Below are 18942 nucleotides of genomic sequence, written 5' to 3' on the forward strand. Positions count from 1 at the left end.
TGAACCTTTGTGAATTCAGAAAGTCCTATAAAAAGACTCCTTTTCAAAGTAAATTCAGTGAATGCAGAATCTAGTCATAGCCATAAATTCCTGTACACAGATGGTTCAAATGATGGAGACATTAAGGTGGAGCTACCATTTGCAGCATCCCATGGCACCATCTTGAGCTAGGTACCAGATAAAGCCTCAGTAATTACTTAAAAAATTACAGCAATAATCAAAGCTTTGAACTAGATTGAAACATATTTATTTTTTTTAAAAAAAGAAAACACATTTCATCATAGTTTTGGATTCTGTTTTATTTAACCCTTGCAAAATCTTAAATCTGACATTCTGTTAATATCCCATATATTTCAGAAACATAATGTTCCCATACAATCTGGGAAAAGTATTTTGTACTGTTGACTGCCTAGTCACATTGGTGTAAAGGGTAACAAAAGGGTGGATAAAGCAGCCAAAGCTGCTCTGCAGTCACCTGTCTCCAAATAGAGGTGCCATATACTGACTTTAAATATTGAATAAATCAGTATACTAGTTATACTTGGCAAAATATGTGGAATGAAATCTCCACCAAGTTTAGATCATCAAACCCACTATTATGGAGTGACATACCTCAGACATTTTGTGTAGAACATATCGGAGAAATGAGGTGTAAATACCGAACTAGAGAAAAAAGCACGAGCAAAACACCGAGATAAACTCTCACTACCCTGTTAAAAATGTATGAAATATGATACCCAAAAAAACCATTAGCAAAATTAATAGCAGCTGTTTCAGTCATTTAATGTATTGTACCTAATGCATATTGGACATACATACTAGACTCATGCATGCCTCCTGATGGATGAACCTTGACTGGAATGCATACCATGCCAATGTCCACTGGCAGTGGAGCACATTCTTGTCAAATTGTTAATTTCTGTCTGGTGAAAATTAAGTATTTTGACTTGAACCACTTAAAGAAGCTGTATGGGGACATTACACCAATCATGGATTTTTCAAAGGACTGCAGTTTACACAGAAAATTTTAATCATGTTTTAAGATTGTACATGTATTACTTTATCAGCTGTTTTATATGCATTGTACAGAATTTTAACATCATTACAGTTTACATTTTGTCTTGTTGTGCTTAATGTTTACATTTGTATGGAAGGGCTAGACTTCATGAGTTTATGTGTAATTAATTTTTACATAGTTTACCTTAGGTTGGTGCTGTGTAACCATGTTTGTGCTGATGTGCCATAAAACACGACTACATACTGGTACATACTTAAATATTTATAAAACAAGGTCAATTGGACGTAGCTTTCACATGTGAGTGCAGTTTGTATCTTTAGCATCTGTCTCTCACATTCTCTTTATTGAACTCCGTTACATTTTTATTTCTTAAAAATTTGTTTTTACCCAACATTCACAGCTGTATATAGGATTTTACAAATGGAAGTCCATAGACACATTTTTCCCAAACTAAGGATCCAATAGTGTATATAAAAACTGTTGACCCATGTTGAACCAGTTTTTAAAATTGAGAGTCCAGAACCAGAAACCAGATGCCCTGGAAGGGGACTGTTCTACCGAGAGTTCCGTAAACTTATGAAACTTGGTATGTTAATACACCTTAATGCGTAGTATATTATGGTATATTTCAGCACATGGTGACTCATTTGTAAGCAATGACTGAGTCAGTGGGTGAAGGGTTTGAAGACCAACCTGGATCATGGTGTCTCTCTGTGCAAGGCATGTAACTCCCATTGACTCAACATCAGTTTCCCATACCAGTCTGTATATTGCTGGTTACTTCAGATGTGCTCCTCCTGTTGGTGGCAGGGTGGGATTGTTTTTTATGAATATAATAATAATAATAATAATAATAATAATAAAAATTATTATTATTATTATTATTATTATTATTAATAGAGAATGATTCCAGTCAAAGAATAATTGCCCTTGAGGCTATGTTAAAATTCAAACTAAATATGGGTTTTAATTATCTTTTTCAATGTTTTTTAACTTCTTGGCCTTCACAATTTCGAAAATGTATGAAAAAAATTGATAAAATTGCTTCTCTACTTCAGGCAGAGAGAAGGTCCAGATGTTTGAAGAAACATATGTTGATACATGGAGTAATTGTCCTGGAATTCACCTCTCTTTTGCCCTCAAGAAGACATTTTCTCCTGCTACAGTCGTGCAAGAGGCCAATAGTGTTTCCAATGAGATGGTGTCATGTGAAAGTGATATGCAAGCTTTTTGTCCTGGAAATACAGTTCATCAGAGGACATATGTTAAAACATTAGTGGGGTCAGTCATTGAAGGCCTGTATTGCCCAGATTTGGATGTGTCCAATGAGTGTGGATTATCTCATGATTGGGGAGAAATTACAGAAATCTTTGTGAGACAGGACCTCCAGATTATCAAACAATCGCATCTCAGTGAGAGTATTAACCATCTGTACATGGAAGAGGATACAGTACATCCTGGTTTTGTCAGATTGATATCAGCCAATCCGTCAATACAACATGCTCATGGTGCCCATATTCCAGGCAGCCCCATAAAATATATCAGCAATAATTTTTTCAAGAGCCCAAAACAAGTTTATTATCCATACACTGTTAAGTACAAGAAGATTAAGGTAAGAGATATTGTAGGCATTCAATGTTTATATTGGCCTAAGTCAGCTGAGAAATGGGCATCCAGAAAACGGTTTGAAGGTTGGCCCCCAGAAAGTATTATTCATGATATTGTTAATGAAGGTTGTCTTGTCCTCCCAGTGCCCCATAAGAAAAGCCAGTACCCAGAAGTGGAGTTTCAGATTTCCTTTGCATTAGCTGAGAAGAAATTGGCACTGCAAGCAGTTTCTGATGAGCAGCGTTATTGCTACATAATTTGGAAGGCAATCTGCAATCAGGTTTTCAAAGGAAAGAATCTCTTAGGAGCTATTTATTACAAAACAACATTTTTCTTTGCTTGTGAAACAGTCCCAGCTGAGCATTGGAGAAATCATCCTGGTCCATGTATCTTCTTTATGTTTGATGAGCTGTTGAAGTGCATCAGGGAAAGAAATTTGCCCAGTTACTTTCTCCCAAGACACAATTTGCTGGATGCGACTGATGCAGAGAAACTGAAGGATGTAGAAGAAATTCTGGGAAATCTGCGGTCAGACATCCTTCTGTATGTAAGGCTGCTGATGGAGACCACCTGGAAACCAACTGATATTCTAGAAAAGGTCATAGATAATATTCAGAAATTCAAAATCTACCCAAGTGCACGCATAACAACATTGGAACTTTTCGTACCAGAAACTATTGAATTAGCAAAGGAATCCGTTAGAAATGAAAACTACAAAGAGGGTTATGAACGTCTGACCCAGGCATATGAAGATAGATTAGCTGTCTGCACATGCGATGACCAGATACCAATTAACTTATTCATCCACGGAGCCATCAGTGATGTTGGTATTGTTCCAATTACTTGGTTTCTGTTGTACTGTGATGAACGATTCCAGGGCCAACTGGCAACCTCTTTGATGCAGGAAATGAGCTCATACCATGGTCAAGAGCTAATTAGGATTGGACATATACTTCCAGCAGACATTTGTGGGAAGTATGTAGATGCTCAGGTACCTCAGCATATTGCAAGGGATATATGTTCTTTCAGCTGCCAGTTTTCTAAATACCTTAATCATATTGGCAATAGTAACCATGCTTTGCAAGTTCTATACTACTGCATCCATAGGCAAAAAGAATGGGAAGAGAAAGCCTCTCAGTCGGTCTCAACAGGAGAAGAGCACAAACAAATGAATGGCAAGGCACATGCCGACTTTGTAAATGACTTCTCATGCTACAGTATGCTGAATGTGTATATCACACTGCAAAAAGTGTACTCCGCCAGGAATGAGATACAGTTACTTGGGCAGCACCTAACAGACATTGTTCAGCTGGTTGAGAAAATTGGAAGCTCCTCTGCATTCTGGCATCTTAGTTCCATGTTTGGTGACCTTGGTGATAAAGAGGGCAAGGAAAGAGCTTACGTCAAGTATCAGGAGCTCCATCAAAAAGAAGCTGAAATGCGGAAGGAAATGGATGCTTCGAGAGTTTGATATTTCATCATATTTGTGTCAAAATTAGAATGACAAGCAAATAAGAAATGGAAGAAACTGCTATTGAATTTAAGTCCTTTGGAAAAATGTTGAAAAGCAGGTTTTTTGAAGTTAGTAAATTAATAGTTTAATTTTGAAAATGAATTATATTGGTGTTTTTATATTACTGATCTACGTACAGGTGTCTACATCTACTGCGCGTTTTACAAAATACTTTAATTCAAAGGGGAGAAATAGTGAGATTTAAGGAAAGTACAAAGCTATAATAATAGTCAACAAACTGAAACCATTACCATACTTCTTTACTTGCTTTCAAGTCAGACCTTGATCTGCAACCACATAATGCCACAGCAGATCGGGGTCAGTCTTGTTTGCACTTGGACTCAACTTATAGGTGAGTACATATGGCATGTAAGTGTAAAATATCAATATTTAATTTGGATCATTTATTCTTTTAAACAGTCATTTAAAACAAAATAAACTTTTTTTATAAAGGAAAATTTATCTTTGATGAGCAGTTTTTACATCATCACTCCATGCAATTTCACCCATTTCAAGACGACAATAATTGAATCATTAGGAAAAAGTCACACCATTTACAAATGTACCAAATAGGAAAGAGGATTTTGTTTGCCAGAATAAAATGTGAAACACTATGAAAAATAGAAAAAGTGAACAATTTTTATTCTTTTTGTTATTTTACTTACTCTGCTCTGCCCAATAAAATGGACATTAAAAGAATTCCTAATGTTAATGGTGACCTGTGAAAAGTGTTTGATACAGGCAGGCCATGGTACTACACAGAAAAGATTGGGTTATATTTAAACTAATACTGTCTGAAGTTTTGTAAAAACATACCTTTTTTCCATCTCTTCAGAGTTAGTCAGGATTCAAAGAAAATGCCTATGCAGTTTATAATTTTATTAACCACATTGCAGAGCAATTGAGGCTTATGGATTGATGATATCTGGTATCAAAGCTCAAGTGAGGGTTTGGTTTTAGGTAATTGTATTAGACATTAATGCTTGAGGAGTCATATTTCTGTATTGAATCCAATGTTGGGCAACTTGTAAATCCACATGGAATAACACCAACCTACCTCCTGTTGCCATTTTGAATCAGGGGACTACATTTTCAGATAAAGCAGCTGTTCATTCAGCATCTAGGAACTAATTAGATGTGACTTTGGATATTCAAAATGCTTGTAATGGTCATATGACTCAGATGTCTATCGATTTATCATGTGAACGTCAGGTGATGAATATTCTCATTGGATTTGTCTCTGTTTAAGAACATGTCAAAGTACAAAATGGGGGATTTATTTTACATTTTAACCCAAACAGATCAATGCTCAGAACTCCAAGACACCCAACATATTGGTACTAATTTGTGTCCAGATTTTTTGGACTAGTTAGTACTTAGATGCAAGATGAGGAGTGCTATACTGTCAGTGCAGGTCACCATGAGCTATATTTTACAGTCCAGTGAATTGGGTTAACTTTCACATTTAGCTCATTTAATCATGAACTGTGTCTATCGGGTCACATAACATGGTATGCAATTACATATGAGATGTACTAAACCTAATAATGAAAAGAAGGTCACAGTGACCTATATTTCATGGTGATTATTGTTAACCTTTGCATTTACTTAGTTTCTCTTGGTTAAGGTTGGTGTTGAGGTTATTTTCTCAGACGCTATTACTCAAAGATTTATATCAGTTGGTATTGAAATGCATTAAATGCATCAAATGGAGCAAAATACCTTTCATTCAAAATTAGGTTATTGTGACCTATATCTCATAATCCATTGATTTTAATTAACCATTGAATTTGTCTCCATTGCTCTAAGTTATGATTTGCATTTATGTTATTTTCTATGGCCCTATGGCACACAGTCACTTAAGTTGGTATTTGATGTGTCATATGGAGAACAACACCTTTCAATGAAAATTAGGTTACTTCAACCAATATTTTACAGTCCAGTGATTTTGTTTAACCTTTGCATAAGCTCATTTTCTCAGGCATTTCTAACTATGAAGTTACATATCTTGTTGTTTTCATGCATCATGAGTAATACAGCGGTAAGTGAACACTAGATCACTGTGATCCATATTTCACTCCCATAATTGGGCTTAACCTTTGCATTAATTGAATTTCTCTTTGGGTTTATAGCTTGTCATTTTTCTTGCACACTTACAGCTTAATAAGTTGATATTTATATTGATCATGTGGAATGCATTAACTTAAGTGAAAATCTCATGGTCCACCGATTTTGGTTAACCTTTAGCTCAATTTCTCAGGCCTATGGAGTCACATGTAATAGCATCACAAGGACTCTTACAGTACAAATTAGGTCACCATAAATGTATATTTTATGGTCCAGTGATTTTGAGTAACCTTTGTATTTAGCTTTAATGCTATTGATTAGGGTTTCTTTGGGTCATTTTCTCAGACATCATAGAGTCACATAATTTCATGTAATAGAAGTGTAAGTCTTTGGTTCAAAGGAGCCAAATACCAAGAAAGATTGGAACTCTTTGAATAAAAATAATTTTGGTTTTGTGGGTTTTAATGCTTTTTTTAGCACATGATAGGCTGTACATGGCAGCTAGTATATTTGGTGGTAAAAGTACCAAGGACTTGCATTAAGCTAATGGCTAGCTTTCTCATATGCCCATGTTGGCCAAGCTGAGATTTGAACCCATGTGGACAAACGTGAGATGTGAGTACTCTGTAAAGGTGTGCATCTTAGACCACTCTGTCACCTGGGGCCCCAAATAAAAATTAATGGATTGTGATCTGGTCATACTGCCATTGGTAAAGTCCATACATCAATAGTGAAATTCTAACATGAAATTAGCATCCCGACATTTTTTTTATTATATTTTTTTAATTATTTTTTTTTATTATATACAGTAATATATTGTTGGTCCTGTGCCACTTCTATCACTTGTCTGAAACTTTTACAGAGCAATATTCTTTTGGATTAATTTTTGTTTATAATTGATGCATGTTAATTGATGCCTTGTCTTGTCTTTGCGCCATGTCTAAACTGACTTTTATTTCCAATCAAATTTCCTAACAGTTGCTCATATTTGTAAAGTGTAGTCTTAAGGATTAACACTGGACAAGACCATTAAATACATTCACAGGGTACAAATAAAGGTTCGTATGGAGTTTTCCATGAATTTGTTTGTTTGCCTTTGCATTGGGACCACTCCAGTGACCTAAGAGGTTAGAGCATCCACCTTGGATGCAAGAGGATGCAGGTTCGAACCCCAGCCAAGTCATACAGACTAATAAAAATTGGTATTAGCAGCTGCCTTACATGGCACTCAGCATTAAGAGGTAATTATTATGACTGGTTAGCTTAGTGTCAGAATAATATGTTTTAGTCATGGTACAACATGTCTGCTGTATGATGCCCCAGTGCTAGACATCACTATAAACTGCCACAATGCAGACAATATAGTGATATGACTCATATTGATAAAGCTACATTAAAAATCCAAAAACACATGCCTCTGCATGGGTATACCACCAGATATTCTGTGGGGGTTCAAAGTCACTGGAGCTGAAAAAATTCCTAATTTTCATCAAAACTTCAATGGTATACTACACTTAGGCAGGGATAACTCCCTATTGGCTCCAAAGGCCATGAGATGAGAAGTCAAGGTCACTGGAGCTGAGATAATTTTTGTTTGTTCATTTGTTTTTCTTGAAAAGTAATGGTTCTGTTCTGATTTTTATCAAACTTAATAGGTAGTCTACACTTGAGCAGAGGCACCTCCCTATTGATTCTCGGATCCAAGGGAGATAAAAAAAACAAGGTCATCAGACCAAAAAATTTAAATTTTGGTTCCACATGTCAGGTCCACTTTCTTCAAATTTCCTGGAATGAATTTTTATAGTTACAATTGAGGAAAGGCATCTCTCTACTGATTCTGTGATTAAACCAGAGGTCAGAGGTCAGGCTCTAATGATTCTGTGATTAAACCAAAGGTCATAGCTCAGGATCAGAGGACATGAAAGTACTTTCTTGGTTCTGCTTAATAACTAAACCCAATTTTCATAAAATTCTAGAGGTATGCTTTATTTGGATAGTCGCAGCTTCTAATCATTTCATGTTGTCGAAAGGTCTTAGATCAAGGTTGCTGACACTGAAATTTAATTTCCATTACAAACACATGCACACACACACCCTCACACTAAATTCAACATTAATCAAATATCTCATAAGAAGGACAAGGTGTGTGCTGCAGATCAAAACCATCTTATGGCTAACATGATATTCTCAGAAATTCGCATTGCAAAGATGAAAACTGTTCATTCACTGGATGCCAAATAAGTCACATGGATCAGCCACAAACCTCAGTTTACCACATGCAACTGTTGTGTATTCAAAAAATGACTTTCAAAGCCCCTTTCAAAAACCTCATATTGGCATTGGTATTTAAGTGAAGCTTATCGGAAATCAGCTTCAACTTAAACTGTTTATCGGCTGCTTACCACAAGAAGTTCTTGGAAAGAATATATTCAACTGGCTCTCAAGCTGTGGATCACACAATAAAATTATTAGTTTGGCAGACTTCAATACAGATCTACAAAAACAAGCACCACTTTAAAATGGGTTTACTCTATATAGATCATATTGTCAAGAACACAAGTTTTCATTTCTTAGCATCATATAGATATATAAATGCAACAAACTGACAACAAACAGTGCAAAACTAGCATCTAACTGGCCTGAGCACTTTCATCTCTTTAATGAGTCTTTTTCAAAGGCAGATAAAAAACATAGACAAAACAAACAAATAAAACAGAAAAACCATTGCGTTTGCAAAACTTTACTGGAAAGAATCCTCAACAAGTTGATATAAACCAGCTGAAACATAATAAATTTAAAAGTTTATTTCCTGTAGAAACAGTTTTGTAAAGAGTCAAAATCACTCAGGCCAGTTAGATACTAGTTTTGTACTGTTGGTTGTCAGTTTATTGCATTTATCTTAATCAATCCCTGACACATGTGATCCCTTGCTGGATCCAGTGCACTTGAAAGGACTGTTATTCGCCATATGATTTGTATTCTTTATATATATATATATATATATATATATATATATATATATATATATATATATATAATGCAGATTGTTTATTACATTCCAGGATACAACATTTTCTGTTTTAATATTCCTGATTGCTCTGTATTCCAAAAACTTAGTTGTCATGTTCCATTGCTACAAAATGTAATTGGTTAAAGCATTATGAGTTCTGACAGTATTCATACCAGTATAAATTGTTTACTACATTGATTTCCATCATAATCAAGACAGACAAGTACATAAACCTTTCCGAAAAATAAACAGTTTGGATTTAATATTTCTAGGTGATAATGTTTTGAAACTCACAGTCCCCTGTGAAATGTTATAAATAATATTTACTATGTTTTACTATATATATATATATATATATATATATATATATATATATATATATATATATATATATATATACACATACAGGGAAGCTGATCAAAACTGAAATTTTAGTCAAAATTGATATTAGTCCTGAATTTTTCCTTCTGTAATATTATCATTTTTTCCAGTAAACTGAAACCCCAACTCTGAATATACAAAAAAATGTTGATCCCCAATTTCAATTGTACACGTAAAAAAAACATAATACCAAAACTCATTTTAATGTGGATACATATTTTAGTTGCCAAATTCCTGACACATGCTGGGACAGATTAATTATGATTAGCAGGTACTGTAGTGGGCCGATCTGTGAGACAAACACCCAGAAAATGTCCCAAGGGCATGTGAGACAAACACCCAGAAAATGTCCCAAGGGCATGTGAGACAAACACCCAGAAAATGTCCCAAGGGCATGTGAGACAAACACCCAGAAAATGTCCCAAGGGCATGTGAGGTTAAATAGTACCTGATACATACCCTGACAGATTATGGCTGACAAATGGCTAATCTGAAGTCCTTGTACCTAACAACAACAAAAAAACAGTTTTTAAGGCTAATTACATTTATTAATAACTAAATACATGTTGATCAGCCATTTAAGAAATACTGTTTATTTGCTTATTACTTAATTATGGTTGATGCTATTCATTGGTATACAGGATCAATAGAGCTCTGTTTGCTTGTTTGTTTGTTTTTGTTAATTGAATATCGAGGCTTTATTAACCAGACATATGGCCTTGCTTTGGTGAGTGAAATCAACAAAGCAGTATTCTAAAAGTCATATTCACTCAGTGATATACCCAGAACGTTTATATCTTATACAGAGATTAAACGACTTCATGGTTGCTATGAATCAGTATTATTTGGCTATGGCACAAGAAATTGAGCCATTAACATGTCACATTAGTTAAAGAAAGCTCTGTCTGTGTGATTTGGATTTTTAACATAGCTTTAAAAATATTCAGCCATATCACTATGATGTCTGTAGTGAGGCAGTGTATAGTGATGTATTGCACTGCAGCATCATTCTGCAGACATATAGCATGATGTCCCACCCAGTCTCATTATCCTGACACCAAGCTGACCAAACCTAACACTAATCTCTTAACGCTGAGCATCTAGTGAGGCAGCTATTAGTACCATTTTTAATAGTCTTTGGTATTACTTGGCTGGGGTTCAAACTCACAACCTCCTGCATCTCAGACTCTAACCTCTAGTCTTTAAACATTATAGCGTATCGATCTTAATTATAATGTACTTTTAGTAAAGACCCATTTTTTTCTATTATATGCTTGGGTTATTCACCCACCCACTTCCAAGCCTTGGTGCCCCAGGAGGCTATGCATAAGCACCTAATCACACACACGTGCACACACTACATGCTATATCCATGTAATATGTTTTTGGGATCATAACTATGTTGTTTCAGTGTTGATTCAGTTAGAGAATTTGGTTTTTCAAAATTTATTTTTACATTTAAACAACTTTGTAGAAAAATTTATGAAAAGTGGAACAATTTTAAATGTAAAATTTATCAATAACAACATTCTTGCAGAGTTTGCAGCTGTAAATATATAGCACTGTACTACACAGTAAAACTGTAAATAATGCATTTTTAAGTTGTACATATTATTAATTAGTATCTGTAATGTTTGATATTTCCTGTGCTCATAAATGAGACTTGTCTTGTTTTTACTTTCTTTAGTAAGTTTGTAAAAACAATATCATGAAATTGCTTTAAAAATCATCATCATCATCATCATCATCATCATCATCATCAGTTGGAGCATTGTTCATCATGAATCATTCATTTTATTAAGGTGATCATGTACAGAATTGTCTGAGCTACATTTCTGATCGAATTTCAATGAAACTTGGAATATATGCTTATATTATTAAGACCTTAACTGAGTTGATAATGAGCAAGATCCATGCATACTAATTAGGTGATCTTGCTTCTGATTGGCTGAACTTGTAATGCCACTGAAAGCTATAATTTAGATTTTGATTATGATCAGTCTTGAAATATGAGTTTATATTATCAAGATTTTGGATGGGTTCATTATTGAGTAAGAGCCATGAATATTCATTAGTTGATCATGTATCTGATTAGCTGAGCTTGTTACCATTCCAGAAGTCTTATTTCTGATCTAGTTTTCGTCATACTTAGAACACATGGTTGCATGGTAATGAGGTGATCTCGCATCTGATTGGCTGAGCTTGTTACCACTCAGGAGGCTTCATTTCTGATGTGATTCTGGTCAAACTTGGAATTGAGTTTTATATCATTAAGATTGTGTGTAGGTTCAGTAATGAGGAAGATGCACAACTCCTGAAGACATATTGTTTATTATTTGGTTTATTATCTTCAAGATCTGGTTGACTTTGGTTAGGAGTAACAGACTGCATATTAATTAAGCCTTTATTTTTAAAAAGAATTTGTATTAGGATGTAGTAAAATAGGTAAATTCGGCATGATATTAAGTTTAGGAAATAGCTGACAAATGATGCATTCTTACAGTAGTACATGGGTCTGCTTAGTGAAATGTTAGTCAGCTGTTGTGTAAGTCTGGTGAATGATATAAGTCCCACTTTGACCTCTTGTTGAGGTATTTTCCTGTCAGCCCAGACCAAAGTCTTTATGCACATTAGCCAAATGTTAGTCAAAAGTTGGTGTTGGTACATTCCTTGGCATAGATTTTATCAATCATTTAACACATGTTTTGCAATCAATGTTTTGTATTTGTCTCATAAACGTTTTTGATTTTGAATAAAGTGTAAACTATGCAACCATGCCTCCATTCTAAGGCTGGAAATACATTCATCTAGTAGTGACCCATGTTTTCAAACCATTGAATAATAGTATGGCCATAATTTAAAGTTAACGTCTCTACCATATCTACTCCCTCATAAAACGAGTCCAACTGCAAACTGCACAGACCTAGATCAACTGTTGCATAAAACTCTGGCAGATCCAGGTCTGCACAGTTTGTTAGGAGTTGTCAGTATTACAGATAACATTCTACGATAGAAGATCGGGATCTTTGTTGTTTGCAGTTTGACTTGACTTATAAATGAGTGTATACAGCACACAAGATTTATAGTGGCCTTCAGACCCTGTCATCATTGAATTTAGTTCATATTGCAAGCTACATTCTTATTCTTATCTTGCATGCATGTCTCTTTTTGAGCTTCTGTTTAATTCACCGAGAATTTTTAATGATTTATAGCTCTACCATTCTTAGACCAGAAAATTTTATGCATTTTACTGTCTTCTATTCTCCTTCATCATCTCAAATGCAAGAGGATGCAGGTTCAAACCCCAGCCAAGTCATACCAAAGACTTATTTAAAAAATGGTACGAACAGCTGAATTGCTAGGCGCTCAGCATTACAAGGTTAGCATTAGGACTGGTCAGCCTGGTGTCAGGATAATGTGACTGGGTGGGACATGATGCTGCATGTATGCGGTATGATGCCACAGTGCTAGACATCACTATAAACTGCCACACTGCAGACATCGTAGTGATATGACTGAAAAATCCAAATCACACACACACACACCAGTCACCATCATCAGTTCCCTGTGATATATCAATTAGCAAAATTTGTTATAGTCATTCATCTAAAGTAACAGAAGGATTGCAATGAAACTTGTTGTGCTCATTAATCTGAAGGTCTAATTGTGAATATAAATAGAGAGAGAATGCAGGTGGGCTTTTGCAAAAATTTTGACAATTTTTTTTTTATATATATAGAAAAAACTGAAAGAGTTTCACACTTACGGTTTGTAGTGAAAAATATATTGGAAATACTGCTATTTAAATACAGTGAAACCAAGTTAATCTGGACAACTTTGTTCCCAGTGAATATGTCCAGATTAATGAGTTTTCCTGATTATTGTATCATGCACATTATTATTAAGTTGTCATCATGCTGCATACATGTACTGTGCATGTATTTGCTAGCTGTAAATGTATTTTATTTTCTATAATGGCTGAAATAAAGTAATGAATACATGTACATATATTGACTTATGCCAGTATATATCTTAAATGGTAGCTTTTGCATGATCTTGTTTGTGCTGGCAAAGCTTTTTCTATGCTAGCGAGTATCTCTGCTCACCTGTGTCTGCTTGATAGTGTCGCCATAATAATATAAAAGATGCAACAAATACAACTGATAACTCACAGTTAAATGCATTATGGTCATTTAATGAAATGCAGTCAATTTTATAAGTTATAGGTGCTAATGAGCCAATAATTGACATCGCGTTTTATTCTGAAATAAAGTCATATATTGACCAGAGTGTACCTATTACAGGGGTGGGGACGTTGAGCACTTCCATAGGTATAACGGTACCAATTGCGCAAGTCCATGTGGGCGTAACATAAGGTGTAGGGACATTGCATTCAGAAATAAAGAACAACACAAACTGTGATTAGTGCATTATGTAAGAGTTGTACTTTCTGTTAGGCTTTTTAAAAAAAGTTGTGCCTCTTGGCAACATGTGAGATTATGTTAATTCATATCTAGATCATATTTTGTATTTTTATGATTATTTTAAAATGTGGTACACAGCTGAAACTGTCTGTTGTGACAAGATAACTCTTACCCCTGTCTAGTTCCAACAGAGTTATCTCTCTTAAATGCAATGGAGTACCTGGTTTTGTCCTTGTCAAGTTGACAATCAAGCACTGTTCTCTATGACAGTGTGTGACATGCATGCAGAGGTAGGATAAAAAGTATATTTATTTCACAAAACATTAGCATTGAGATATATGGAAAAACAATTGGTACCGTGATACCAAAACTTTGGTGCTACATAGGCTTGTATAATTGTTTGGTTGGGGTTGGAGACATCAAAATTAGCAAAACAAAATCTTTGTCAGGTGTGCGAAATTATAGCATGTATCCTGCGAAGAGTTTGAATTTTTGCATTTAAAAGGTGGGATAAGCCATGCTGTATATAGGTAACAAAAATTAACATACAAAGGAAACATGTCGAGCCTATTTAACTTCAAAATATGAGATTATCTCCCCTTCGCATACTCTATTCATACCGTCTAAATCTGTGCTTACCTCCCTTACTCCAACTTAAACATGCATTCAATCCAGTGTTCTCCAGCTGTATGTGTGTATCCTACAACACTGACGTTCATTTTACAAGAAAACCTCGCACCAAACTACTTATGTTTGCGTAAGGTTATTTATGGTGATGCTATTTTTTTTTTTATTTTCTACCCATTTTTTTGGCGAGCTGCCCCTTTTAAGGGTCAACGAATTTAAAAATGCTTAGTAACATGACCAATGTATATGCTTCAGGGTCTTATCACGCATAGAAATTTACATGAAGAGGGAGCCTCAACGTCAGGTGAGCGAACTTCTTCAACTGATTATTAGCACTGTATTCGAACTCCTTGCTATTAAGCCCTAAAGGTCAGTTAAGTATGACTCGAGGGACCAATCGTTTATCCTCAAGGGTTAGTCCTATAACGTAAGACACATCACCCGATATTTTTGTTCTGGCGGGTGATGGCATTAGAACAAAAACAACATGTGCTATGTCTTACATTCTAAGACTACCTCGAGGATTTCCTGCCCCGAAATCAAAAAGTTTGAAAAATAATTCTTACGCCAATTTGTCGAAAATGAAACTATACACGTATATGATATTAGTTATTAGTTGGGTGTGTTTTTATATACAAAAAACATATGAAGGTTAAAGTAAAAACCTTGGCTCAACAACAACAAAAAAAAAAAAACGTAGCCCTCCCACCTTTCTGCCAACGCAGAAAATTAAATGGTCGTTCCATAATGCGAACCTGATGCTTCTTTCACGAAAGACCGCTATATTTAATATCGTGAAAGACTAGTTTTTTCGGTTTGTTCGTTGCATTTTTTATGAAGACTGTAGCTTGCTTACTTCACCACTATAAAAACACGAATTTTAAACAAAAAACAATTAAGAGAATGTTCTTTAAGATAATGTAATACGTAAGGGCTCTAACGGTACCTTACTGTGAAGTGTAAGAAATAATAACGAAGGCCGGCGTGAGGTCGATGTTTTTCCTGTTTTCACGGACCACACGACATTTGTTGTCGATTGAAAGATTCTTCAACACACTAATACCACATACAATTTTCCACTGATCAAACTAATAACCACACATTCAATGGACGCTAATGTCACTAATGTCACATTTGCATTGTTTTTCTCACTACTCATTCGCATTATTTCTTAATGCACATTTCGAAGCTGTTGATTTATATTTTATTCTACGTACCGCAAAACATTACCCAACAACCTAATACGGAGTTATTCCTGTCTCAAAGGACTCGTGAGAATATGTATGTAAAAAATTGTATGAGACCTTTTTACCGACTTGGTCCATGCTAACTTAAAGTCCCACGGTTTGTTATGTAAATTTAATTTGTATTGTTTGTTAGCTTTTCTTAATTATTAAATGTTATGTAAATCTGTATTCTATACTTTACCATTGTTTTAAATCAAGTCAATAGTTGACCTGACCAGTGGCATTTATCTTGTAAACAGCATAATACATAGCTAATATTTATCGATCATTGGGGATTAAATATTTAGATCTTTGTTAGTTGTAAACATGTTTACTTCGATTTGAGTTAAAGATACAGCCTTGATTCTGACCTTAAAATGTTCCATAATGAAAATTTCCTTTTAAGGTGACATAATTATTTTAAAAAATATGAATTGCTACCAAGGTCAAGTAGATGTGTACGTTATCTTGTTTACGTACAAGTATCAATTCTTGCCTTAACATCTAAAGCAAAATCTGTTTTATTTTTGTGTTCAGCTTTTAATTGGGATGGGTTTATTTATTCAAATTATTGTTCACTGGAATTATAAAGTGTTCCATAATATTCAGGACTAAAACTATTTGGAAATATAGTGAATTCATACAAGGCCATTTCGGAATATATTATTGTGATACATAAAAATGCTGTTAGCACATCGCTTCACTCCCCATTGGCACTTTATCATATTCGAGACTAGAGGCACATCACCACATTCAGTATTGAATTTGTTGAAACACCACTGGAATTCAGTTGGAACTTTATATATTTGGAATTCTGGGAAATTTTAGAACACTTTGTGATTTAATTCACAATTATGTAAGATCATTTTAATTTTTCACATTGTATTATAGGGAAATAAATTATTTGTTGAATTTTACCAAGTTTGTTGGTTTTCGCTCTTTTCTGTTTCTTAGTTTTTTAAGACGATAGACACGTAACAGATTACAGTTTGAACGTCGCCTGTGTTTAATAATTGGATGATTAATCAGTTTTAGAAATATCTTCACAATATCGATTCCGATAAGTAAGCAAATACTCATTAACATCAAACAAAGCTATAAACGGAGACATAAGTACAGAAGAGAACAGAACAAAAAGTGAATGTCAGACACACAGGTGCCATATGCGAGTATTAAAACTGTTAAAATTTTTTAAAATGACATCATAAACCTATAGTGATTCATATGACATCACGGTCAACGTTTATAATCGGAACAGGTGTATAAAATAATTCTAAGAAAATGTGAGAATATATATATATATATATATATATATATATATATATATATATATATATATATATATATATATATATATATATATATATATATATAACATTTATTTTATATATAATGAGAAAGGAGAGTAACGTAAGCGATAGCTATCTTGGAGTGTACAAATGTTAAAAAAGTGAAAAAAGGATAGTGTTAGGAAGTATGAGAAATTTCAAATTCAACTAATTGCCTACGGTTTATACTATAGCAAAAATTTGGCAAGATTTTGGAGAATTTTGTAATTAGTGGTCTCAAACCAGTTTTGTAAATTTGCAATACAGGGTTTTGCGGTAATAGAACGGTTTTAAAAACTTCTTTCTTTGTAAAATTGTGAGCACAGGAATAAATAATGAAATTCGTTCCCGATATCATTTTCATCAAAACGTAAACTTCTTTCCTCCAAATGTGCATTGACTCAATGATGGGTTCATCAGAGAGCCTGTGTTTAGAAGTTCTGAACATTATCTGTTAACCTTCCAATATCATAGTACTGTGATAGAAAACTTTCGCTTTCAACCTTTTCTGTTTATATTATTGGAGCAATATTGCTGTAGTTATTTGAGACGCTATAAAAATGAAACACTCCATATCCATGCCGTCTACTTTTTCAAGTCTGTAAGACTTAAACCACACAAATAATATTAAAACATACAAATGATCGGAGGATTAACATGTAAACACGTTAAGAAGATCTTCATAGGAAAACAGAAATGCATATCTCGCATATATGCTGTTTTGTGAAAAATCGAATGGTAACGAACATTTTAATGTGACGAAAATATGTTGCATCCTCTAAGTTTCTTTCTGCATGTGAAAATTTCAGCTTTAAATCACAAAATCAATCAAAATAAATGATGTCCAACTAATTTTGTCTCACTATAAAGAAGCATATTCGTGTTTTTAAGAAACATGTTTTAGTCTCTGCAATTGGGCCTTTTTTGTGTATCACTGATTCCTTTTACGTGTAAGCTTAATGACCAAAGTTATTATGACTTTCCCAAACTGCTAGCTACATATATCTGATGTTTCCGGTATTCATTGTTGTCCTACCCGACAGCATTGGCACATTTAATCTAACATAAAACATACTCGTTATTTTTATTACCAGTGTGATAATTAGTTTAAACATATCATAGTTTGCATATTAAATAATTAATAAAGGAAAATTATATTCTTCTGTGAAGGAAGCAAGGATTTACATAAAGAGACGGTACATTTTAATGTGAGGTAAAAATATCCTGTGATTTAATCGACAGTTAATGCCCATTTTTATACATCTTTATACATGTTTGTGTATATTTATACATGTTTATGAACATTTATACATGTTTATACATTTTTATACATCTTTATACATGTTTTCGTCAGTAATTCAACGTTTGGAGATAAATATATCTAAATGTATCTCTAACAACAGAAGTACATGTCAACTTTAAAATGCTAGCTTATTGTAATAAATTTGGAGGATTTCATAACTTTTTTGTTATTATTATAGCTACACTGAATAAATCGTAAAATGTTCGTTACCTTTTTGGTAACACATTTCAGCACAACATTGCGTGCTATAATGTTTACATTACATTGATTGAATCCCGATCCCATGTACATCTGCACATTAAAAAAACCATAGCAATACAAGCTCCATTCAGTGTAATGTCCACCTAGCTGCTCTCATTGGTCTGTCACACTTAAACAGTATATATATATATATATATATATATATATATATATATATATATATATATATATATATA

At 34.1% G+C, this 18942-nt stretch overlaps 1 protein-coding gene across 6 annotated transcripts in view; it reads left to right on the forward strand.

The window, feature by feature from the left end:
• Positions 1–16791, forward strand: part of LOC149793693 (uncharacterized) — a 55925-nt gene extending 39134 nt beyond the window's left edge. For all 6 annotated transcript variants that reach the window (XM_089967675.1, XM_089967674.1, XM_089967677.1 and 3 more), the window contains one exon: positions 2077–16791. In XM_089967675.1, coding sequence (XP_089823801.1) covers positions 2077–4097 — 2021 coding nt within the window. In that variant the 3' untranslated portion in view covers positions 4098–16791. The remainder of the gene's footprint in view (positions 1–2076) is intronic.
• Positions 16792–18942: the final 2151 nt, after the last annotated feature.

The sequence above is a fragment of the Sinohyriopsis cumingii genome, chromosome 8 (genome assembly GCF_028554795.1).
Source record: "Sinohyriopsis cumingii isolate HCF-2022 chromosome 8, ASM2855479v2, whole genome shotgun sequence".
NCBI classification, from domain to species: Eukaryota; Metazoa; Mollusca; class Bivalvia; order Unionida; family Unionidae; genus Sinohyriopsis; species Sinohyriopsis cumingii.